General features: G+C 38.8%; 1 protein-coding gene and 1 pseudogene across 50 annotated transcripts in view; both read right to left on the reverse strand.

Annotated features, from left to right (window-relative positions):
- The window catches only part of LOC136832534 (calponin homology domain-containing protein DDB_G0272472-like), a 272,974-nt gene that overhangs the window by 12,024 nt on the left and 235,235 nt on the right, over positions 1-25,715 (reverse strand). For 7 of the 50 annotated variants that reach the window (XM_067093509.1, XM_067093476.1, XM_067093475.1 and 4 more), the window contains exons 2-10: positions 23,738-23,880; positions 23,277-23,459; positions 19,966-20,115; positions 19,061-19,138; positions 14,980-15,118; positions 14,202-14,314; positions 11,057-11,092; positions 9,468-10,291; positions 642-726 (exon numbers count right to left, since the gene is read on the reverse strand). In XM_067093509.1, coding sequence (XP_066949610.1) covers positions 642-726; positions 9,468-10,291; positions 11,057-11,092; positions 14,202-14,314; positions 14,980-15,118; positions 19,061-19,138; positions 19,966-20,115; positions 23,277-23,459; positions 23,738-23,880 — 1,751 coding nt within the window. Of the gene's footprint in view, positions 1-641; positions 727-9,467; positions 10,292-11,056; positions 11,093-14,201; positions 14,315-14,979; positions 15,119-19,060; positions 19,139-19,965; positions 20,116-22,128; positions 22,213-23,276; positions 23,460-23,737; positions 23,881-25,715 lie in introns of all 50 variants that reach the window. The other 43 variants (XM_067093489.1, XM_067093488.1, XM_067093487.1 and 40 more) reach the window with 21 other exon arrangements.
- LOC136832936 (5S ribosomal RNA) lies at positions 5,668-5,784 on the reverse strand (annotated as a pseudogene).

Raw genomic sequence — 25,715 nt, forward strand, 5'->3', positions numbered from 1 at the left:
GTATTTCCTATTTCCTATTACCTTCAGCTATTTCTTTCAAATGAACACCATATTCTTTAGAAGCTTGAATTTCAAGTCAATGGGCCCAGTGGGCTCAATCCAAATGAATAAGGTTCATGTTCTGAATAATAATAATAATAATAATAATAATAATAATAATAATAATAATAATAATAATAATAATAATATGATTATGAGTATACAGGAAAGAGCAAATGAAGTGGCTCTAACATACTTCATTTCAGCTACACTTTTAGAAATTAACATTATCAAAACTAGCACTGATTTATGGCAAAATTTACTGTTAGGAATGGAAAACATTAAACAAGAATGCATTTAAATTCATATGACTGATTCCCAACCCATTATCAGCTCCACAAAATTTTTAGTTATTCAAAATCCAACAAGTCCCAAGGCATTTGGATACTGGGGACTTTTACGCATTCTTTAGATTATGGGGCCCTAATAGAGAAAAATTCTTTTTAAAGTAATATGAAATAAATAAAAAAAAAACAATGAACCCATTAACTACTATGTACCAATACCTAGGGTTTGCTGATTCAAATGCCTAGAAGGAGCATATGAATATGGGAAACTACGATTAAATGTTTGAAAGTTCTTTTTCAGGTATGTTAACTTACTTTTTATAGGGGCTAAATTCTGCTGCTGTAGTCGTAACATCTCATTCTCCAAGTTTGCATTCTCCAAATTCAAATTCTCTATAATCTAACGACAACCAAAGATAAACAGCATTAGAAACAATTAAAATTACATTTTCCAAGATGATACACATTAAAGTTTACCATAATAAAGTAGAAAAATATTAATATCATTTGCTTCATGACAAACTCATCATTTATATATATCCCAAATTCATAGTCTCCATATGTAAAGGCTGCGCACAACCTGGAGCTCACGGTAGCTATTATTCACCTGCCTTACTTTTTCATGTTTGTAGGCTGTTTACAGGTGAGCAGCCATCAATGAAGCTGGACGAGTTCCTGTCAACATCAGCTTTATTCATAACATTTTCCTGGGTTAGAATTTTTTTATAACAGTAACCTCTTTCTTATTTGCAGTAATACCTCGATCTTACATGATTCGAGCTGCATGAATTCACAGACGTGAACTTTTCATTGGAACCTAATTGGCATGAGCGATTTTTTCATAGACAGGCAACATTTGCAAAATCCTTGAGAAACCCTGCAGAAATGTTTATGTTTAATTTTTGAAGTTATTTATAAGTTTTCATGCTTGTATGTGTACAATTTGTATGAAAAATGTATTATTTTTATTTTCATAAATGCATAAATATGATACAAATGTAATTACAGCAAGTTCAGTTAGTGTACTTTTACCAGATGTGATACCCATTTGCAGTCACTGCACTTTTCAAAGATGATACCCCTACTACGACAGTAACAAAGAGAAGACCAAGAATTAGAGGCAATGCCAGAAGCAACGTAGCAATTCTGGCTTTCTTTTTATTAGGCAGTTCCCTATTTCAAAGACCAGAAACGTGTGCTGTCAAGTGATAACAGCGAAGCTGACAAAACAACCATTTCATAATTAAAACAGAGACCACCAAACATTAGTTACCTTGCAAGTAGAGGGCATTCAGTCTTCATGCGCCATTAAAAAAATGATACTTGTGAACCATTTTAGTATCTTGGAAATCTAATTTTAATCTTAGAAGTACACAATTACAACTGAATGTGCTAAATTTCATCTTTTCATACGCTAAAAAATGATATTTTAATGATAAAATAAAGTTTGTTCATACTTACCTGGCAGATATATATATAGCTGTATTCTCCGAAGTCCGACAGAATTCCAAAAACTTGCGGCACACGCAGTGGGGCCAGGTGGTTAATACCCATTCCGCCGCTGGGAGGCGGTATCAGGAACCATTCCATTTTCTATTCAGATTTTCTAGTGCCACTGTCTCCTGAGGGGAGGAGGGTGGGCACTATGATTATATATATCTGCCAGGTAAGTATGAACAAACTTTATTTTATCATTAAAATATCATTTTGTTCATGCAACTTACCTGTCAGATATATATATAGCTGAATCCCACCATTGGAGGTGGGAAGAGACAGAATAGGATTTAGGAAACAAATATATGTAGGCGATTGACGCCTTGGTTCCTTACTTGTTAGCATAGCTGACTTCGTGATTACAGTCACCGAAGCCTGCTTCTGCTTTACTACAGTCTCCAGCAAGGTAGAGACCTATATAGCTGGTGAGTTCTAGATGATCTGTCCACGGGGCATGACCACAATGGGACTAGATCATAAGACCATACTGTGAGAGCAAAGGAGCAACGACCAACCACCTGACCGAGAGCATCAACAGGACCTGCGGAAGGACGCCAGATCGGTGGGAAGTCCCCGTAACCAACTTACAGCTTTCGACATGCCCTCTCCCTGGTCCTGGGAGTCCGACAGAGGTCCAGGCCTATGTTAGCATAGCTGACTTCGTGATTACTGTCACCCAAGCCTGCTTCTGCTTTACTAGAGTCTCCAGCAAGGTAGTGACCTATATAGCTGGTGAGTTCTAGATGATCTGTCCACGGGGGCGTGACCACAATGGGACTAGATCATAAGGCCATACTGTGAGGGCAAAAGGAGCAACGACCAACCACCTGACCTAGAGCGTCAACAGGTCCTGCCGAAGGGACGCCAGATCGGGGAAGCCCCGTAACCCTCTTGCGACTTTCGACATGCCCTCTCCCTGGTCCTGGGAGTCCGACAGAGGTCCAGGCCTAGAAGCGTTATGGGACCGATCTGACATAAAAAAACAAAATCAAGATTAAAATATACTTCCTAACCTCTAAAGGATAGGATGAGTATCGCTCTCTGCCCGCAACACTGTGTCTGCAGAAGCGACAACAGGTCCTGCCGAAGGGACGCCAGATCGGTGGGAAGCCCCGAACCCTCCTGTGGCTTTCGACTTGCCTCTCCTGGTCCTGGGAGTCCGACAGAGGTCCAGGCCTAGAAGTGTTATGGGGCCGATCTGGAGTGCGGAAACGTATGGTCCTAGCGAATAGCAGTCTTCGTATGTCGTCTTCACGTCACGCAAGTAATGTGAAGCGAACACCGAATTGCTTCGCCAGAAGGTGGTACCCAGAAGATCGCAAAGGGACATGTTCTTCTGGAAAGCCACCGAGGTTGCAATGGCTCTAACTTCGTGAGCCTTAATTTCAAAAGACTCAAGTCACTGTCTTGAACGTCGGAAAGTGCGTCTAAAATGGTGCTTCTAAAAAAGAACGCCAGTGCATTCTTAGAAAGAGGCAAATCTGGCCTCTTGACAGAGCACCACAGACTGTCCGAAGGACCTCGACTTTCCCGAGTCTTCTGCAAATAAAATTTGAGAGCCCTGACAGGACACATGACTCTTTCTGGTTCATGTCTGAGAATTTCCGTCATACCCTTAATCTCGAAGGTCCTGGGCCAAGGGGTAGACGGGTTCTCGTTTTAGCAAGAACATACGGCTTAGAGAACATACTGCATTATGGCCTCTAAAACCTACATGATTATTGATAGCCTGAAGTTCACTAACTCTCTTCGCCGTAGCCAGAGCAGTTAGGAAAAAAACCTTCCTTGTCACATTCTTGAGACGCCGAAGAAAGAGGCTCGAAGGTATTTGACATAAAAAATTTAGGACGACATCCAGGTTCCAGGGAGGCGTCCTGGAATGAGGTACCTTGACAGTCTCAAAGGATCTCAAGAGATCGTGAAGATCCTTGTTGTCGGCTGAAAGTCTGAATGCAGTTAGACTCAGAGCGGGGAAGTTTTGAGGTACCTTTCGAAATGGGGCTGCCTGAGCAGATCTACCAAGGGACGTCCCCATAACCTCCACAGCTCCTGACATACTTCCTCGTGAAGGGTCCACTCGGTCGGTAGAAGCTGCCGCTGTCGACCGAGAAGGTCCGCGCGGATATTCTCCACTCCTGCAACGAACCTTGCAAGGATCGTGATCCCCCGCGCAAGGGCCCAAAGCAGGATCTCCTCCGCCAGGGCGAACAGGGACCGGGAACGAGTTCCTCCCTGTTTCTTGAGGTATGCCAGGGCTGTGGAGTTGTCTGAATTTACTTGTACGACTCAGCCTGACACTTGGCTCTCGAAGGATTGAAGGGCCAGCAGGATCGCCCCTAATTCCTTGAGATTGATGTGCCAGGACACCTGTTCCCCTCTCCAGGTGCCTGACACTTTCTCCCCTCCTAGTGTTGCTCCCCATCCCTCCCTGGGAGCGTAGGAAAACAACACCAGGTCGGGGCTCTGAGGGCATAGAGAAACCCCTTCTGCCAACCTCGAGGGGTCGAGCCACTACCTCAGGTGAATCTTGAAAACGGGAGAGATCTTCAGGGTCTCCTCTAGATTCTCCTTGTCTATTCAGTTTTCCGCCAGGAAAAACTGGAGCGGCCTGAGATGAAGTCTTCCCAGGGAAACAAACTTCTCTAGAGAGGAAATGGTCCCCAGCAAACTCGTCCATTCCCTCACCGAGCATATTTCCTTCCCTAGGAAGGATGAGACTTTTCTAAGCATTGCTACTGACGTTCCTGGGATGGAAAAGCTTGAAAAGCCACTGAAACCATCTGAATCCCCAGAAAGACGATGGACTGCGTCGGGATCAGATGGGACTTTTCTTCGTTCACTAGAAGTCCTAGGGACTTTGTCAACTCTAAATTCGCATTCAGGTCCTCCAGACACCTTGACTGTGAAGAGGCTCGGATGAGCCAATCGGCCAGGTAAAGCGAGATACGAATACCCGCCAAGTGAAGCCATCTCGCCACATTTCTCATGATAATCGTGAAGATCATGGGAGCTGTGCTTAGCCCGAAGCAAAGAGCTCTGCCTTGAAACACTCGTCCCCCTAGTACAAACCTCAAATACTTCCTCGAATGGGGATGTATGGGAACGTGAAAGTAAGCGTCCTGTAAGTCCAGAGCGACCATCGAATCTCCTGGTCTTAATGCTCCTAAAACAGACTGGGACGTCTCCATCGTGAACTTCTCCTTCACCATGAAGCGGTTCAGTCTACTGACATCAAGGACTGGTCTCAATCCTCCCGACTGCTTCGGAACTAGGAACAGTCGGTTGTAGAATCTTGGGGAGTCCAGCTCCAGGACTTGCTCCACAGCTCTTTCTCGAGCATTTGCTCTAATAGCTCGAAAAGGATCTGTTGCTTCTCTTGATGGAATGAGGACGACAGATCCCTGGGCGACGTGCACAGAAGTGGTGAGTCGAGAAAGGGATCTTGTATCCTCTCTCGATAACTTCAAGGAACCAGGTGTCTGCCCTCTTGCTCTCCAGGCTCGCATAAACGAAAGAAGCCTGGCTCCTACAGGTGTCTGAGGCGCTGCAAATCACTTCCTGCCCCAAGGTTTAGGGGGGCTCCGCCTCTGAAAAGACCTCTACCTCGGGAGAAGATCTCGAGGAAGAAGCTCCTCCCACGAAAGGGCTTCTACTTCCTGGAGGTCTGACCCGACAACGACATCAAAGGGACTGCGGGCGTCTTGACGAGTGGACCAAGAGGTCTTGAGTGGCCTCCTTCAAGCTGGAGGAGAGATCCTTGAACAAGGACTGGGGAAGAGATGGCTCGAAAACGGGGGAGAACAGCAAAGCCCTCTGCGACGGAGAAACTGACTTTGCAAAAGTATGACGCCAAAGGAATCTGGTGTTCCCAGGCGGTCACCCATCCAAGTACTGACCAGACCCAACGTTGCTTAACTTCGCTGATCGCACGAGAAGCGGTGCTTAACGTGGTATGGCCGTTGGCTGGTAGGGCCATAGGCTGTAAAGTTACAGTACAAGGCCCTCTTCTTCAAGAGGCCCGTACAAAAGAGGGAAGCCAGTTCCTCCGAGCCATCCCTGACTGCCTTGTCCGTGCAGTTCAACACGCTGGACAGCTCCCCCAGGCAGATCGAGTCGGGACTCCTAATCCTGACGTCTAGAGCCCCCAAACACCAGTCCAGGAAATTGAAGACCTCCATGGTTCGAAACAGTCCTTTCAAATGGTGATCCGTCTCCGACATAGTCCAGGACACTTTGGCAGCCGACAGGAGGGACCTTCTAGGCGCGTCGACCAAGCTAGCGAAGTCTTCCAGGGACAACGAAGGAACTCTTGAGCCGACATCCTCCCCGGTCTCTTACCACATACCTGCCTTGCCGCTCAGCTTGGACGGAGGCAGGGCAAAAAGAAGTCTTGCCTTGGGTCTTCCTTCCTCCATCCAGGTGTTAACCTTCTTGAAGGCCTTCTTCACGCCAGAGACGAAGTCATCTTGACAAACCCCGCGCTCTCCTCGTCTAGGACAAAGCAAACTGCGAAGGAAGAGAGAGAGTGGGCGAGGGTTTGAAACTTGTCGCCAAACAAGTCCTTAAGAAAGGCCGGCTAACACCTGGTAGTCCGTAGACGAGGAAGGGGGAGGCTGCTCAAGGACTGCAGGCTCCGACTCACAAGAGACTTCTCCTCTTCAATGGGAGAAACGAAGGCCTTGCGGTCCAACACGCAGATGGGATCTACGCTTCCCGCAGACTTTGATTGCTCTGAAGCGTCGCCCGAGCAACCAAAGAGGCGCCCTCCCGAGAGTCCATCCGGCGTCCTGCACGGCAGCGAGGAGCGCCCTGACGAGCAGCTACAGAAGCGCCCAGGATAGCTGCTTGCGGAGCGCCACGATGGCGGTCAGCCGGCGCCCTGCACGGCAGCGAGCGCCCTGACGAGCAGCTACAGAAGCGCCCAGGATAGCTGCTTGTGGAGCGTCACGCTGGTGGTCCAGTCAGCGCCCTGCACGGCAGAGAGGCGCCCTGACGAGCAGCTACAGAAGCGTCCAGGATAGCTGCTTGCGGAGCGTCACGATGGCGGTCCAGCCGAGCGTCCTGCACGGCAGCGAGAGAAGCGTCCTGACGAGCAGCTACAGAAGCGTCCAGGATAGCTGCTTGTGGAGCGTCACGCTGGTGGTCCAGCCGAGCGTCCTGCACGGCAGCGAGAGGAGCGTCCTGACGAGCAGCCACAGAAGCGTCCAGGATAGCTGCTTGCGGAACGTCACGATGGCGGTCCAGCCAGCGGTGAGCACGACTGGGAGACGAAGCATGCTTGACAGAAAGGCCCCCCAGTCAATTATAGTGAAATAGGCTACCTACTTGGGAAGTCTCAACTCCCGCTTAGCCTACGAGTACTAGAATTTGGCTCGCCTACGTTAGGCCGGTAGATTTAAATCAGTCTCGGCGAGATAAAACCTATTCTCGTCGTTTTAACTAAAATTATGGTAGGTTATCTCCTCACCCTGACTAAAACTAATGTTTGATACCGACCTGAGTAAATTATGGCATCTTTAACGTTTACCGTGCTACTTTGAACTCGCGAAAGCGTTTGTTTACTTTTTACTAGGAGGCAGCCATTGCCTACGTGACGTCACTCTAGTTCTCCAAAAACAAACCTTACATTTCCTTTAATAACTCCATAAGTGTTTGATTTTGTTGTAACAACATAGTTACGAAAACTTTATTGGACATATCCTTCTTCAGCGTCCGCCTTACGAGTCCGTTTTCAAGCGTGCACTTTGACTGACCCAGCGTTACTATTGTTTCTTCTTTATTATCGCTGACTCGCTCAATCTATGCACCTTCGCAATAGATAATATTTTGTTAGCCATCTTCCAGATGCAAAAAGGAGCACTATTAGTGCGAGAATGAAATCCTGAACTAATAAATTAGCAGGGTGGGAGGCAAAGTAAGCGATCATTTATCAAGCAAACCTGCCCCCTACACCTCATGCATATAAAGTGAGGATCTACCGAAACTTTCGGTAGCCTCACCTTAAACTCATTCACACAACATACTCTGAAGCTAGCATAACTAGATCCAGACATCATCCAAAGAGCAATCAAAAGCAAATTCCACAAAAGCGTATGCCAATCCACAATCCAAAGACAAAAACCAAAAGTCAAATAGAATACTTAAGTGGAAAATAACGAGTTTACGAAATCCAAAGACGGAGGTACTGAAAACAGTTGTTGACAGTACCGGCGACAGAGAAAATCTGAATAGAAAATGGGAATGGTTCCTGATACCCGCCTCCCAGCGGCGGGAATGGGTATTAACCACCTGGCCCCACTGCGTGTGCCGCAAGTTTTTGGAATTCTGTCGGACTTCGGAGAATACAGCTATATATATATCTGACAGGTAAGTTGCATGAACAAACTACAAATTAAATTATCACTTGACCCACTTTCCTAAACATTGTCTACGTTGTCTCTTTCTCTATTTACTGTAAAATGGAATACAAGCAAATGTTATTCAACAGGGTCAGGTTCTTCGAATTAACTGTTGAGCAATCAATCAGATAATGATACCCCATTACACTGATTTATTGGGGATAAGTTCCTAGCCACTCAAAAATTATAATTAATCACATAAGAGCACCTACTTACAAATGATTAGCACAAATTTACACTATAAGGAAGAAATATTAAAGAAAAATATTCATGAAATACAAAGCAAATATGACCATAAGAAATAACTAAACAACTGCTGATTGTTATGACTGAGGGACTCCACCAACTCCAAATCACTGGTGTATCATCGATAATAAGTAATCATACCTATTGGAAAAATCTAAAAACATTTAAAAGGAAAATTACACCCTGTAAAGAAATCTAAATGTAAATAATAGATGATCAAGTAATACAGGAAAATTATACCCACTCAAGGGATATGCTGGCAAAAAGTTACTGTACTTACGATTGCACACAAAATTAAACTAGAGACAAAGTGAAAAGGCATTCAAATGAATAAAGTGGAAAATGATTTAGAGGTCAGAATTGGGAAAATTTAATGATTTAGCTTACAGGCTTAAGAATTAGCCTTCTCCTTCTTTGGCCTTCTTCTAAGAGAAAAATTACAATTTTACATTAGTAACTTTGTCAAAAAATTCTATACATTCTTTTACTATTTCCAATCTGCCCAACTCTGCCCTGTTAAATTTTTTCCTTTGTACACAGTACTCAAAATCTAAACTTTCCCAATTCCTTAAACCTTGACTTGTCTCTTGTGTGTGTGTGGCAAGAGGTCCCTTGGGTGGGGGAGGATGTTCAGTAAATATAGTATCGAAGATTTTCTTTTCCCAAGTCAGTGGTGTGACACTTATGTTACTCTTTCTTTTTTGTGTACAGTTGAGCCCTTATTTTCAAAAGCAATAACAAAATAATTGAAATTAAGTTACCAAAGTTGAACTTGCTCAGTACCTTTTAAGACCTCACAGCTATACTTTTTCCCAGATATTCAATAACTTTGCATATGGTAAGGAAATATCATACTGCACGTTTAAATAACATTTTACAGTATCACAATTCCACAGCCTGAACTACAGACTTTAATAAAGTTCCTTGTAAAAAGGTTAAGCTTACTAAATGTAAGGCATGCATGCTATTACCTAAATATAAAAACAAAGCTTGTTAGTCACACCTGCTGGGACTCTAATCCTAGAGAAGCGGGGATTTCAGCCGACAAATCATCTTCTTCCAGTTGAGAGGGCGTGTCCCAGGAGAACAAGGGTGATGAAACATCCACAGGAACATTCAAACTCTCCTGGGGATGCTGGGTATAATCTGAAGATGGGATGTACTGATACATATTCTTTACTTGTTCTACAGGTTCCTTTACATTTTCAACAATCAAATCAGATTCACGATTTGCCAGTGATGGTGAGCATGGAGATATTCTTACTATCTCCTCTCCTTCCACCGGATGAGTGTTGTGGTCTAAAATGCTTCCTTCTTCAATAATAGGTTTGTTGTTGTCATGACAATTGGAGCAGGAATTTGGAATGTTCTTTAATGCATTTACATCTACTTCAGAAATAAAATTAACTTTTTCATTTATCAAACTTGGTGTTGTGAAAGTTGGATCGGTCTCGGCTAGGTCATCATTCATGAATGGAAAGTCTGGCATGTCCATTTTTCTCTTTCCAGGGTTAAGCACAACACCAGCATCTTCTAACGGGGTTATAAGGGATTCTACAAAGGAGTCAGTAAGCAACACACAATCATCATCTCTATCGCTCATTAGAGGACTATCTACTCCTTTTCTTGGAATTGGAGAGATGATTTCAGGAGGAGGTGGAGCTTTAAAAATAAGGTCTGGCTCATTAAGGTCAGGAGAAGGAGTATGCAGAGGAGGATCCTGAAGGGGGTTGTTCATGCAAGACACCAGGTCATCCTGCAGCTGCCGGAGCTTACGTACCTGCGCAGAGTTCATAGATTCTTGCCAAACAGTACGACTGGACCAACCTGAAATAATGGAAATAACGTGAGCTCTACAAGAGAGGGCATAATACGCATATACCTTTTCATCAAACTGATCTGGCCTGGTTCAGTGTAAAAATTACACAGAAGCAGTTTTCTGCATAAACACATGTAGCACTAGCAAGCTCTTGGATTTTTAATAATTTTAAAGCAATATGAAAGCCTGCATTATGGTTGTTCATAAGAAAGCAATGAAAACAATCAGCTAATGGGCTATGAAAATTATGCTATAAAATGTTGTTACTTACAAAGCAACACTCACAATATCAAATATATCTATAGTTTAGTATCAAATTAAAGTATACATGCCAATGGTATCTGGCAAAGAAATTCCTCAATATTTATTTAATAAATAATGAGGTTCAACAGCCAAAAAATATTTCGGTGTTAATAAGCATAACAGTTTTAGATTCATAAGATAGATGTTGTTTTCCACAGACTTCTTACAAAATACACAAGTACTCAAAAATAATGAATGACAGAATGATAAGAACTAGCAAGTCAATGAGAACGGTTAATTAATTACAAAGACTGTTAAACAGTACATGGGATGCTAACAGTCTTTTAAGGTACTCTCAACAGTTCTAAATCACAATAAAAGAAAGCAGACAATGTTAATCAAAACCAATCTAATAGGCAATCCATCAATGTATTCAAGTGCAATAAGATTCCCAAAGGTATAAAAGAAAATGTTAGTATAGTACTGAATAACATAAAAACACATGTAACTGCAATGGCTAAGCTGCAAACCTGTATCTTCTTCACCAACAGAAAGATCCACTAGGCCTGAAAATTGATAACATATTATTTGCATAATAGCTCACTAGCATGGACGTTATCAAATCCCTAGCGACTCAAAAAAAGCAAAACAGCTAACTAGCCGGAAAGTTATTGAATCACAGCCATTATACCAACAAAACTTGTGATAAAATAAACTCTGAATATTACCAATTTTATTCTCCTGAATCAGTATGTAGAAAATTGACAAAAATACAGTAATACATTAATATGGAAAAATATCTCCTAACCTTTACAAACACACATTACTCAAGAACACTCAAGGCCAGAGAGAGAGAGAGAGAGAGAGAGAGAGAGAGAGAGAGAGAGAGAGAGAGAGAGAGAGAGAGATTACTTAAGAACCACTCAAGGCCAGAGAGAGAGAGAGAGAGAGAGAGAGAGAGAGAGAGAGAGAGAGAGAGAGAGAGAGAGAGAGAGAGAGAGAGAGAGAGAGAGAGTATTTGACGGCTAAGAACCAAGACCCTAATAAATAATGCGTATTTTTACACAAGTATCAGTCATTTTTCCTTGGGGGAGGGTTTAAACAATTACTTACACCCTATAGGACCAACATCAAATCCAATCATACCAAAACTGGAAAAAAAATTATCTAGACTTTTGTTTATCCCAACCACTCCCTGTTGTAGGCTTCATTATGGGTAACAAAATTTGACATAACCTTCTTCCAACAGTTCCTTGGGCATCAGCAGATGAGAGAGTAACTTGCACATATAACTTTAAGAAGCATCACCAAACACCAAAAGAGCTTTCCCAACAAAGCTGAACACCTCATTCCAGTGAAAACCTTGAATAAGAAACCATTTCTACTGAGCTCCCCATTTCTTGAACTGGTTTAGCTGAGCAACAATTCAAGAAATACCTACGGAATACTAGACTAGTTTATGACCCATGGGCCACTTATCAGAGGGTCTTCATTTCCGCTTAAGAACCTTATTCTGGAATGAGAAGCAAGGTTGATGCACATTTGATCAGACTCTCTTAGCAACTTTTCCAAATTAGAAAAGTAAAATACTAAAAAGAATTCTACAGAAGGAATAGTGCATGTACACTGATAAAATTCACCCAAGTATTAAAAACTGTTACCATTTCAGCCCAAACACTTCACTTTTTACATAACCTACTTGTTCACCTACACAAATCTCAAGACACCATTCCAAGTACAAGAAAAGACAACCTGCTACTACCAATTGTTAGTTTCAAGGCACATAGTTTGCTATATGCTTGGTGGCCAACTGGATCATTTACTGCAAGTCTGTCTATTTGTTCATAGCCAACATCTTCAATTTTCCCTTCCTCCTCCTCAGCTTGCAAGTGGGGCAAGTCTTGAGAAGAGGATGATGATGATGAAGAATGAGACAACGATGATGATGATGATGTGGATGCCAGGAGGATCGCCAAGACCTTCACCTTTTCCTCTTCCCACATAGCCTGCTTGAAGTCCACTGATCAGAACTTTTAGAAAAAAGCACTAATGAAGTTGGTTTGTTGGGAGGAAGAGACCGGAGATAGATTTAACTTTCATTCGAAGAGTGGCAAGACTTTTCAGCGGAGGAGACATAACCCTTTACAACAATGTTGGGAGGTGAAAGGTCATGAGACCTAACCCTTTACAACAATCTTGGAAAGTGAAAGGTGATAGAAGATGGCAAAGTAAAGGTCTCAGCCAGATTCAATGACTGTTGGAGTGAAAGTACCTGATGTCAGCAAATGCCTTTTGTCCTTACTTTTTCTCTTGCTAAATCTTTCCCAATGAGGAGAAGTCCACTTCAAACATTCCTCATGGGAAGAATGGATAGGCCTCAGCAATGAGAACAAACATGTAGGATACATGAAGAGGCCACAAGGCCACACAAGACCCTCACATATACGTTGCTTGTTTCTTCTCCTTATGAGAAAAGACACAGCAATACAAAAAAACAGTAACAGCAACTAAATACAAACAAAAAACAAAGAAACAACAGATTGTTAAACTCAGCTACATTCATCCAAGGGAAAGGAGAGGAGAGAGCAGTAGTGCACACAACTTCACAATGAATGGCTGAACGATAAAGTGAAGGATATTCTGTGGGTATGAAGTGGAGTTCCACACCAGCTAACTGGCACCATCATATGGCTATCTTAGTAATAATGTCTGTTCAACCATTCCCCTATAAGCAATATTCTCTACTTTAAAGGTGATGGTCTGTATTCTTGTTAAAAGGTAATACACAGTTTTTATTACCACTTGAACAATTATATTTTTCTGTGTAAGTACTAACTGTTTCTGTTCAAGATGTTTTATAACGACTAGCCTACTGCACAGTACTTAAACTTCATCTTATCAGCGTCTCCACCACCTCTAGACTCTTTCCCGCCATTGTTCCAACATTTAACCCATTCACTTTCAATGAACTTACTTCATTCAAATCTTCGATCAGGATTAATGGTACCTCTTACCTGCTGAAAGGCTGCTGGATACAAGGGGTTATTTGAGAACTACAGTATTAAAATAATTTGGAGTTTTGCATTTTTTAGAAGTTCCATGTGCCCTTTCCAATAAAATTAACCCATCCAATTTGTTCCAGCTTGGGACTGACTGTTAACTGATTTAACAATCCTCGTCTTACATCCCAAAAGGCTATGAATTTAGATACATACAAAAATGTGTGTAATACCAGTCTTGTCATGTCACAAGTAGAAGGCATCAAGAAAATGGTATACGGGAGTAAACCATACTACTTAGCTTGTGAACAGTATTTCATCATATACTTGGTGCCTTGGCCATACTGATACTCTATGGAACTCTAACTTTAAAATACTTAAGTAGGCCAATAGAGTAAAATGTAGGCACTGGAAAGACTAAAGACAGGCATGGATCAATGAAATACTGAGAGATCTTTAACCCCAAAGACTGCAGATTGACTAGCATTTATTAGGAAACCCAGAATATACAGAACATGTAATATATAAATTCCTACCAGGTACAGAGGTAAAAAACCACCTGATAATATAGAGAGTCCTTAATATCAGCCATTGGTCAATCGTAACATTCATTTTCCATTCCTTAAACTTCAACCAGTTTCCATTCTCAACATCAAATGGAAAAATGCTGACTTACCTAGAAAATGTCCTAAGCCTAAACCAAGAACACATGCCAGGGTGAGGGCGACAACTACATTAAGGCGGCTGTTGAGATCTTCTGCTGGAGTGTGCCTATACTGAGTGTCAGGTCTGCAATAAAAAAAAATTCATTTATCAAATACATAAACAATTAATTTTTTCAGTGGCGTAAAAGCTAGGACATGCTCTAAATACTCCATCGATCATGAATTACAATAGTAACAACAATCTCGAATGTTAATATACAGTATTAAGCAATAAATGTAGGCCTTTTATTTCTCAAGATGGCTCGCCTCCTAAATAAAATCTAGTTCTTATGCAGCTCTTGATTACTTTTTCTGCTTAAATACCTTGTGAATAGTTCATATATAAATGTAGCATAACTAAATATTCAAATTTGCTCAGACTTTTACAATTAAATATCCTTTTAAATCACAATGCAAGTCTCCTAAACAGGACCCACTTCACAGAAACAATGTAACTTTCTAATTCATTTCTTTCCAAGAAAATCCCCAAACTTATAGTTAAGAGCCAGAAGATGACACAATGGAGCACCACAAACTCCTACAGTGTCTTATCAATCTTAGACAAAGGCTTTATTTAAAGACAATATTCCAAGTTTTATATGCATATACAATTTCATTAAAGGACAATTTTGTATAGTAAAAAAGCTTACTTACAAATTCATGTACCAAACCAGCTACAAACAGCTGTTTATTTTAGTACCAATCGAGAAACCAAAAATGATCATCAAAGACTGGAAAACTTCAACTTACTTTATTGCTGGAAGATCCTCTGGAAGTGAAGGGGATGATGCCAGAGACAAGTCTGTCTCTTCATCTACTGGTTTCTTTTCCTCACCATCCAAAACTGAGACGTCTGTGCTGGCAAGACTCTCCAGGTCAGCATCACCACCTGACGACAGGTAACTCTCTCAGTGCCATCAAGCATAACTGGACTTAATTCACATATTAATGAGATATCGCCATGGACAACAAAAACTGAATTTACAATGTACCATTTGCAGTCTTATCGCCAAGTAGTTTAACCAGATCACTAAGTTGCAAAAAGTTCGCTTGTAGTTTAACCAGATCACTAAGTTGCAAAAAGTTTGCTAAAAGCTTAAATGATTCATTTTTTATCACTGTTGACAAATTGAACAGAAGTAGCAAAGCAAAATATGGAAAGGAAAAAGAAATAAAATAAGTATATCACGTTCATGCAGAAAAATTACACCTGATTACAAACCTATTCCTAACCATTACAAAACACAAAGGCTCCCATAACATACTAAGCAAGCATAACAATTAGATGTACAGTAAGCAGAAAGATAGTCGTTACATCATTTGAAGATGTTATATTGTGGACTCACAATATTTCTTATCATCTTACATCTTTTTACTAAAACACTTGGTTTTAACAGGCAGTGATGATATATGTGAATAAATAACTTACTTACCGTGAGTTATGCCCATATGGAACTAAACAATGGTTCTAGGTACAGAATAAGTAGTTATATGCTTATACCTGAATAAGTAGCTATATGCTTATACTCGATCAGGTGAGATGGAAGTGGAAATTTGAAAAATAATGTGTAATCATACAAAGTACAAAGCAATTTTACTCAAGCCTACTGCTCTCGTTTGAGAGACTGATAAAGTTTACTTGGTTGTTCTTGTTCTGGGACAAGGACTTCAAGGCATGAGATGTAAGCCAAAATCTCAAAATTCCTTCATGCATTATAATGCTTGAGTTATTGTTAGGTTATGCTAACTTTTGATCTATTTTCTTCCACTTCTAGTTACTTTTTACTTAATAGAAAGCATTCTACCTTGTGCCCTTGTAATTTTGACACTACTGACAGGCATTTGCCTTCCTTAAGGGAGACAAGGTAGATCTAACACTAACAGCACTTGAGGATAAAAATGAACCTCTTCTAACATACAAGAGATTCCATTCTTGTCTATTTTATATATGTATGCACTTCTTGTATATGTGTTTTTGCCCTCTCTACTGAAGATATATATGTATAACATCACTGAGGAGAGAATCGGCCAAAGGAATTGCTGCAAAATTTTTCAGTATACAATAGATTTGTGTATGAAAATGATTTTGAAAGTGGTATTTTCATAATGCTGTGTGCTAATCATACCAAAATAATTAGTTAAACCTCAAAGCTAGCTTATATGGAATTACAGCTTTCAAAGTTACAGATTAGACTGGTGTATACACAAAAGCCCCTCCCTTCTCTCCAAATGCTACATCCTATCCCTAATTCTAATTATTTGTTGTCAGTTATGAGGCCTTGAACCAAACACAAGCCCCAGGGCTGAAGTAGCTACTGAAATATCTTTCGATACAAAAAAATTCTGTACCAAATCAGGATCGGAACATGTAAATAACTTTCTTAGACTATATTCACCTATCTAACAGTAATTTTCAAAAGCTTGTAAACACATGCAGACACAAATGAATAAAAAATTTATCTTGCTTTGTTGGTGGACTGATTTCTAGTGGATCAAAATTTTTGTTTTGATCTCTCTCAACCTGGTTGACCCAATGCAGTACAATGCAATCATTACAATTCCTCTCTTCTCTTCACTGTTGTAGAGAAGAGAAAAAGGTACTATTCTTTTTAGTTATCAGGGTCTTGGGATGACTGCCCTCCTAAGAACTAACTAATATTGAATTGATGATTAGCATAACCACTGGAAAAGTATTGAACTGAACCACTCTTTAGGGTTCCTGAGCACTGGAAGAGCTGTGGTTTCATCACATGCAAAGTCCTCAACATTAAGATCACAACACTGGGATTTGTTTTTATCTATACCAAGAAGGATTTTGTCTCAGCTTTTCAGTGGAAACAACCAATGATGTCATTGAAGTTGTGAAAATAAGTACTGAGGAGTATAATGTATCCTTCACGAACATTCTGCTTCTGTGAAACATGGTGGGTAAATATGGCTCCTAATCAAGTTTGTGTCCACAAATATGCATACAACAATGAAAGACGCTCTTGTTTTGCCAAACATAACTTACAAGATGCAAGAGGATGAAGGAGCAATGATTACTTCTATTACAGTATAAAGAGCACTGTAACAAGTAATACCATGAATGCTCATCATAAACAAGAGTAAACTATAAATCTTGCAAGAAGACATAAACATCAACAAGAGTAATCTATAAATCTTGCAAAAAGAAATAAAAGAAGAGACTACATTCAGTCTCAAGACATCTTAATAATTATACATTCATTTCCTTTGCATTACACTTTGAATGTAACACTTGCAAATGTCTGATTTTCAAAAACTGGCTTTTATTAATTATACAAACCACTTATATTTGTGGTCTGATATAATATTTGTGGCATAAAGCAACTTTACTTTTCAAATAATCTGTGAAAAAGATGTTATAACAAGAAGCAATTCTTGTTCTGTAGTTGGCAATTATACTGACAGGTTACTTGCAAATACATTATAGTGCATAAAAAATCTAGGTAAAGTTTGTTTTACATGCTACGATTTTTTGTACTGAATACATTTATTATTACATAACAAATGATACAGAAAAATATTGCATCATTCCCAAAAACTTAAAGGTTGTGCATTTATATAGAAAGTGAAAAAGTTGATATAATTTAATAATGAAACTACAATTATGTATGATATGTTGATTCTCAGAATATCTATTTGAACAAATTTTCTTGTATACCACTTGCGTCAGATTACTATCAGTATTATACATTTGTAAAAGACAACTGATACATATTTCTAACTCGATAAGGTTTGCCTGAAGGCTTTGCTCTTAAATGAGATGTGAAAACTGTAGCGTACTCATGAGATGATAATTGGACAAACATATTGCTAAAAGACATAAATGGACAGCCCATCATAAGATTTTCATAAGTATGCGAGAAAAGTAAAAGACAGAAGGTGATGCAGCTAGGGCTAAAGAGACGCTGCTAAGAACGTTTTTCTATGGTGCACTGGACGATACTCGGTAAGTGGTATGCCCTTATGGGGGACTGCTGTCAAAAATAAATAATTGCACTCATTTTCACAGAATGCAGAAACTGTTTCCTTGTAAATGCATTTCAGCATATCTATTAATGACTACATTTAGTTGGTCATACGTCTAATGTGCTACCGACAATTATCTTTTATAATTGCCACATTAACCCTAGAACACTTAATCAAGGGTCAGGTTAGGAGGCCACGAAGTTGCCCTCCTTGGTCCAGTAACCTGACCTTTGGTATGGTAGGCAGCTTTGCTCAAGGTCAGATAAGGGGGTGGGGGGAAGCAAATCTCCCAAGGGCAGGTGAGAGACAGAGCCTTCCATCAAGTTATGTTAAGGATAGGTAGGTTAGGATTTATACTAATAATTTGCCATTCTTTGCAACAAAATCATCAAAAGTGTTTGTAATATTTACTTGACCTTTGCAAACAAACATTCCTTGTTTGGATCCATTGCAGGTAACTCAGCCTTTTTCCACAAAGAAATACTCTTCTCATCTGCTTGCTTACCAACATTTTTATCAATATCCACATTATCTCAGCAAGATTAATCATAACCACATGATTTTTAGAAAGGCAAAATCTGACTCTGTGCTACAGTAAATAAGATGCCATATGCAAACAAATGCCAAATAGTATTGGTGCATTGTTCGCTACCAATATCTTGGTAAAATTATTCATCAGCAACAAAAGTGGTATACAAGAAACATTCATACTGATGAGGTAAAAAGATAACATATTTTTGGATCTTTGCCAAACCGTACACAAAAGTCAAGGTACTTTGACAATAAAAAGGGATGAATTGCAAAGTACTAGCTTTGAAGATGAAAATTTTAAACACACCTGCATCTGCAACCTCCTCCCAAATTCCACTACTGCAAACCATAGTACTACTGCGGTTTTCACCACTGACAGTGCCTTCTTCCGACGAACATGCATGGAATCAAGCAGGATGTGCATAAAATGTAAAAGGAACATTGTAGGACACAGCTAATACTGAACTTAGAAAAACAGGTTACATATACTCATGCTAAAGATGAAAGAAATTGGATGTACAAATACAAAACGTTGCACTGTTAAAGTACTGACATGAAAATAACTGACAAGTTCTTAAAAATTGTGAATACAGTACGTACTATGTTTACAGAAAAAGATAGGTTTGAGATTAAGATGTTACTTGAAACCATACCTAAATTATCACTGTAAAGTAGCCACTATGCTCTCAAATTTGTCTATAATTGCAATTCAATTGGACAACTATAAAGTTGCTATCAAACTATAACAAGCTTTTCAGCAAATCCCCTAGACATTTGGAAAAGATAGGAGCAATTTACCTTCAACATCCAAACAGTGACTGATTCTATAAAAGGATAAAAGGTAACGTATGCTAATCAACTGAATAATTCAAAATGGTAACATCAGCATATCTCTGGTGCATTCTACTACTAATGCCCAAATCCACAAACATTAGCCTACTTCACACATTTTACAAGGCCTGGTACAAACTGTGAAACTGTTTATAAAAGATAAATGGTTTTAAAAAAATTACCTAACAATGCTTTGAACTTTTTCAGCCTGACATAGCTCAAGTTTGAAACTAGAACAATGAATAACACTAAATAGGGTCTAATACTTCTTACATACCCTATTCTTAAACTCATGATGTTAATGCATACACTTCAAGCAAGAGTAAGCAGTACAATAGAATAATAACTGTGATGACATTAACCTTTTTCTAGCAATCTCACCTGCTTCGCTCACAAAGAGAAAACTGCGCATGGAGGAAGAGAGGAGGGAGGAATGCAGGGAGTCGTACGCCAGGGCATGGTCCTCATAAAAGTCATCAGGACCTGGGCACTCGAGAGTTTCAATGTCACTGGAGTCCGAGCCGGAGGATGCTAAGGGACAGTCGGAAGGAGACAGGGGTAAAGGATGGGTGAACACACGACAAACCTCATGGGTTGTTTTTAATTAGTACTTTAATAAATATACTGCAAACTCATTCAAACAATGTACAACTGTAAGCTTTCTAAGCAACACTGTTAAAAAATTAAAAACATTAATTAGGTACAACATCCATGCTCCATAGACAAAAATAATTCCTATTAATACCATTACGAGTGTCCTGTAATTATTTAACATTAAACATAAAAACAATATTACAACACAAAATGGCTTCTTGGTTAACACCAGAGACCATTCAGAATTTATTCAGAACGTTAAGATATTCAATTGGGGAGAGATCTAAATGTTTGTAAATACAAACAGTCACTCTAAACATAGTACACTGCAGATTCACAAAAAAATCTAAAAATAAACCATACGAAAATCTTTAAATCCCTTCATAAATTTCCTCCAACAGTAACCAAATACATAGTTTTCAAATCTACCTGCCTCAACCTGTTCTCACAAATGCTGATAACTTTTACCCTTCTCATTCAATAATCCTTACGGGTACTACAAGCCAAACAGACCAGTGCTAAATATAAAATTTGCTAAAGCCTGAAACCAAAAGGCTCTTGAGAATTCAGAACGGAAACAAAAGTCCATTCAACGAAGCAATGTATAGCATTTACTTCATGAATGCCGGTGATGAAAATGATGTCTCTCCTGACGCAACCTACATATAAGGCTAATTTATAAACAAATCCTTGTGTTTCCACACTCGAAATTAATAATGGGGCCATCATGCCTCCCTGTACACTAAAGCTATGAGGTGTTGCTTTTCTGGCATTTAATGAATGGAAGTCATACAATTCTGATCCAGTACTACAATGGGAGAGGCAAGATTACCAAAATCGACAGAACAGAGAAATGAAAAATAAAAACTAGCATGGTAAACAATTAAAAACTTACACTATTCTTCCCATAAACATATTTAATTTTATGACTTCTAAAGTGTCTGCAGTAGTATACATTACAGCAGTGTAGGTCATACCTTATAATTACTGTCTAGATGACCAACTTCAATATAGCATCTGCTATAGCACACTACAATGATGGCCAATGTTTTCTTTTGGTCTCCTGTCTTCCAACATTTACTCAATCCTTTGGTCTCTTTCCATCTAGCTGTCAAATCTTTACCCAGCTCCATTTTTTATTTCACATTTAGGAACAAATCCTTCAAGCAAGCCATATGAAAGCCTAGAAATTTGACTCACTGGCCTCATTACCCAAACTGCAGTATAAACTGTTGTATACTGCAGTTTTAGAGAGTGATTGAGAGAGAAACAAGTTTGTGAGAACTATTTTGCCTGTTGTTTTACTTTTAAAATTATTTCATCATCTTACTAATAATTTCTAAAGAAAAGTAATCTTTCTTATAAAATTATATTATTCCTGCCCTCTAAACCACTGTGACTGAATATCATCAGCTAAATTTGCATTCACAGTAGAACAGAATAAACAAACATTTCAAGTAATCTATGTGGCACATATACAATGCCCTTTTGTAAAATACATTTTTTTTTAAAGATAAAAGGCACAAATTTGTATTTTCTGGGATAACTGACCATTAAAAATATGGTAGTTGTATTCTAAAGCAACACATTGTACTTTTTAGCCGATTTCTTCTTTGATCCATTAAAACAAGTTTAATTTTACTAAGAGCAGACAATTGACATATTCATAATCTATACTAAATGAAAAAGGAACCACACAATAACTGAAAGGCTTTAAACTAGAGACAAACATAAAAAAATATATGCACTACCCAAAGACAACAAATGGAGTATTGTGTAAAATTGTTACAATCAATGACTAAATCAGACTAAATCTGATCAATGAACAGACCATGCAATACTCCATTTCTCTGTATCGTAAATCAAAAGTTGGACTGGACTGAGCTAGAGCAGCGCTATTGCAATGTCCCATCTACCTAGGTACCTAACTTTTGAAGTAATCTGTCAAACCTTTTGAGAAGAGAGGATTGGAGACTGACACTAGAAAGGCAGGGATTTTCTGGGAAATCCTCTGATACCGTATGACTAGGGATGCTGAAATTATAATCAAAAAGTCTTGCATTGATGATACACTAATCTACTTAAGAAAATGTTCATTAGAAATTAACATTAGTCAACTTAAAAGAACATATTGACAATTAGAAGGCATTAGTAAGTTAAGTAAAATTATAATATGAAGGATTACAACAATACAGAGTATATCTGAATAGAAAAAAGTAAATATTTAATAAAATATACTTTGAAAAAGTAGAAAGCTGGCTGTGACATTAAATAAAGGTAAATAAAGGTAGAGTATTTATTATAAAAATGACAGACTAAAATCAGGATTGCCAAAAATTGTACTTAAAAAATGAAAACTACAAAAAATGAATAAGAAAATAAAATGAAAAATCATAGGAAATAAAATAAAAACGTGACCTACTCTGAAATTAATCCCCACTACTTCCGAACAATAAATATACAGTACTATGGTACAAAACACGAATATTACAGAGTTTCAGTGACACTGCACCAAGAATTCACATAATTACAGCTGCACCATAGAGAACATTTGATTAAATCTGTGGCAGAATGCTCCCTTTACGCCGACATAAAACCCTGCACGGCACGATAATGCAAGACACTGATATCTAACAGTTCCTTGGCTGATCAAAATGTTTCAACTAAAGCCACATACATTGCATTACAGATAAACATACAATTTGTTTTTTAGGAAACACATTTGAATTTCTACAGAAAAAAAAAAATATATGATGATGACAAAGAATGCCATCTTATCAAAATAAAATTCTAACCTCAACTGCACAGGATAGAATAAAATCACTTGATACCTGCTGGGTTTTTCTAATGTTTCTACAGAAAGAAGACATCTAAAAGATTCAAGACAAGTGGAGAACAAACCTGCTTGTACGCCTGAACACTCAACAAACCAAAGAATTATTTTCACATACACTCTGTCTACAACCAAATAACCACAGTTAATAACAACAAACAATAAAACTGAGGGGAAAACAATACCCATTCACAGTGAATGGGCGGAGCTAGCGACACAGCACAAGAGGGTGGTTATAGGATAACAAATATCCCAAGTCACTCACCCTTGATCGACTCACCCTTGATCTCTTGCACCCTCTGTCCCATAGACACCAGATCATCAGGCAACGGTTCTTCCTCCTCCTCTGCAGCTTCATCCTCTTCCATTCCACACCCAGATTCGTCATCTAGCTCCTCATTTCCTTCGCCATCATCTGGAACATTTGTTCCAACCGCTCCTTCCTCCTCTGGAAGAAAACAAACCCCCTTTGCATATACAATGGCTACATTTTGTACATAAAACAAAACAAAGTCTCTGACACATTAACATATGAACAACTCTCCAGGCATGAATAAACTTGACAGAATCCAAATTTTTACAATGCTTTAAAAGCTGGTCCTTAAAAAGTTAACATGATCTCAATAATTAGAAAATGTACTAAAGGTCATAAGGCAAAATGTCTGTAAATATTAAATGGTATTTTTGCACAGAAAACTAAATATTAATCAGTACCAGATTCTTTACCTTCTGGTTGTGGAGAATCACCAGTGTTGTCCTCTGGAGTCCCTTCACGGTCAACCAAAGTCCAACCAGTGAGGGAATCCCTGTCACTATCACGGTCATGCTTGGGGTCAGACATCCCGGTTATCTGACCCGAGCCTTTCGCTCTAGAATATAAGAGGCACTTGCATTACTAAAAATGCTGCAACTTTTCTAATATGAGAAAATGAGAGTAATGAATGAAAAGCTTAAATCAAAGAAGAAAATCTGTACAAATCATCTTAAATATAACGTGCAATAAATACAGAAGTAAACTCACATAAGTATTCACCATTCTGTGGCTGTGCAAGGTAACATTAATGAAAAACCATACAGACATGTAGCCAATTGGGCAAGACTGGTAATGAACATACATACATACATACTGTACACCATCAAATACAAGAAATATATTAAAAAAAATTCTAATTTTGTGATGCTGCATTTACAGTATAGTACTCACTTAAGCTATGAAGTGTCCCGTTCATTAAGTAAAACATAGTGTCTAATACCATGATAAAAACAATTTCTGCCAAAAAATATTTTGTTCACAGACAAAACTTGGATGAACCATAAATTCAAACTTAATCCAAATATCTCAAACAATTCCTGTTAAAAAAAAAAAAGAACTCTAACTTGCAAAAATTTGTAACCACTGCTTTGACAAGTCATCAGATGGAAATTTTTCCTCCACTTCCTATTAGTGGGTACTCACATTCTCAGAGCCTCATTAATCCATATTTTCAGGTTTGGAGTCTGCAATAAAAATACATCCCTTTGCCTTTCTCAACTTCTGGCCAATCAATAATTGATAGGCTTTTAACTGTGCGGCAACAAGAACAAAAGTTCTCTAAATCATAAGTGTGCTCTAGACACATGATCTTAGGAAATTAAATCCTATGTAGAAATTTTAATAATAATAACTAAAAAGATAATTGCTTCTCTTTCATGAAACAAATTCATCTGAACTGAATCTCCACCCTAGGAAAACAGGTTAACCTCCAAACAGGAAAAAATTATTACTGTACAATACATCCACAAATTCTTACTTGAATTCAAGTTTTTACCATTTAAAAATACTAAACTTAGCAGTAATTATGGATGCAAAATGGTCTTTTATCTCAATTTCTGAAAGGCATCCATACCCTAAAAATAACTCTTCATCTTAACTTCTCCTACCAAATTTAGTCCTACAATTGTCTTTGCTGACGATCCCATAGACAAATTACATAGTCAATAACAATCATCACCATCCTCGATTATTTCTTGAGGACTTCCACTTGGCCATCATTAGGTCCATCTGGTGAGGCCATTTACCAATTGTTTATATACAATTTCTTGAATAACTTGTTCTTACATGTCTTTAAGTTTCTGTTTTGGATGTTTCCAAGTTTTTATACCTTTCTGGCTTGGGTGCCATGAATCCAAAGGACCACTTAATACTGTTTCATTTTTGCAACTTTGCTCCATTGATTGATAATTTTGTCCATGCTCCCAATGTGAAGGTCTTTTACATATGTGACAAAATATTTTATGTCCAAATCTTGCATCAATGGTAAGAGTGACCCAATTCTATGGGGATTTATTCATCATTAGTGGGCTTTCTTGTTAATTAAACTCTATAACTTATGGGGATTTATTCATCATTAGTGGGCTTTCTTGTTAATTAAACTCTATAACTTATGGGGATTTATTTATCATTAGTGGGCTTTCTTGTTAATTAAACACTAACTTCTTAATAATAATACTTTAAATAATTTGGCAGACCACAATAGAGACTGCTACCATAGTCTAGTCTTGTGTTTGCATTACATAATTATTTAAATGTATTTTTGATACTGTATTTCTAACTTAAATTTTTTCATGAAGATTTCATTCTTCCTGACAATGTCTTATTTTGGCCATAGTACATTTAACACTTGTTTAGCTGATCAATTAGTACTATGTACTGGCTTCCTCAATG

The sequence above is a fragment of the Macrobrachium rosenbergii genome, chromosome 50, assembly GCF_040412425.1.
Source record: "Macrobrachium rosenbergii isolate ZJJX-2024 chromosome 50, ASM4041242v1, whole genome shotgun sequence".
NCBI lineage: Eukaryota > Metazoa > Arthropoda > Malacostraca > Decapoda > Palaemonidae > Macrobrachium > Macrobrachium rosenbergii.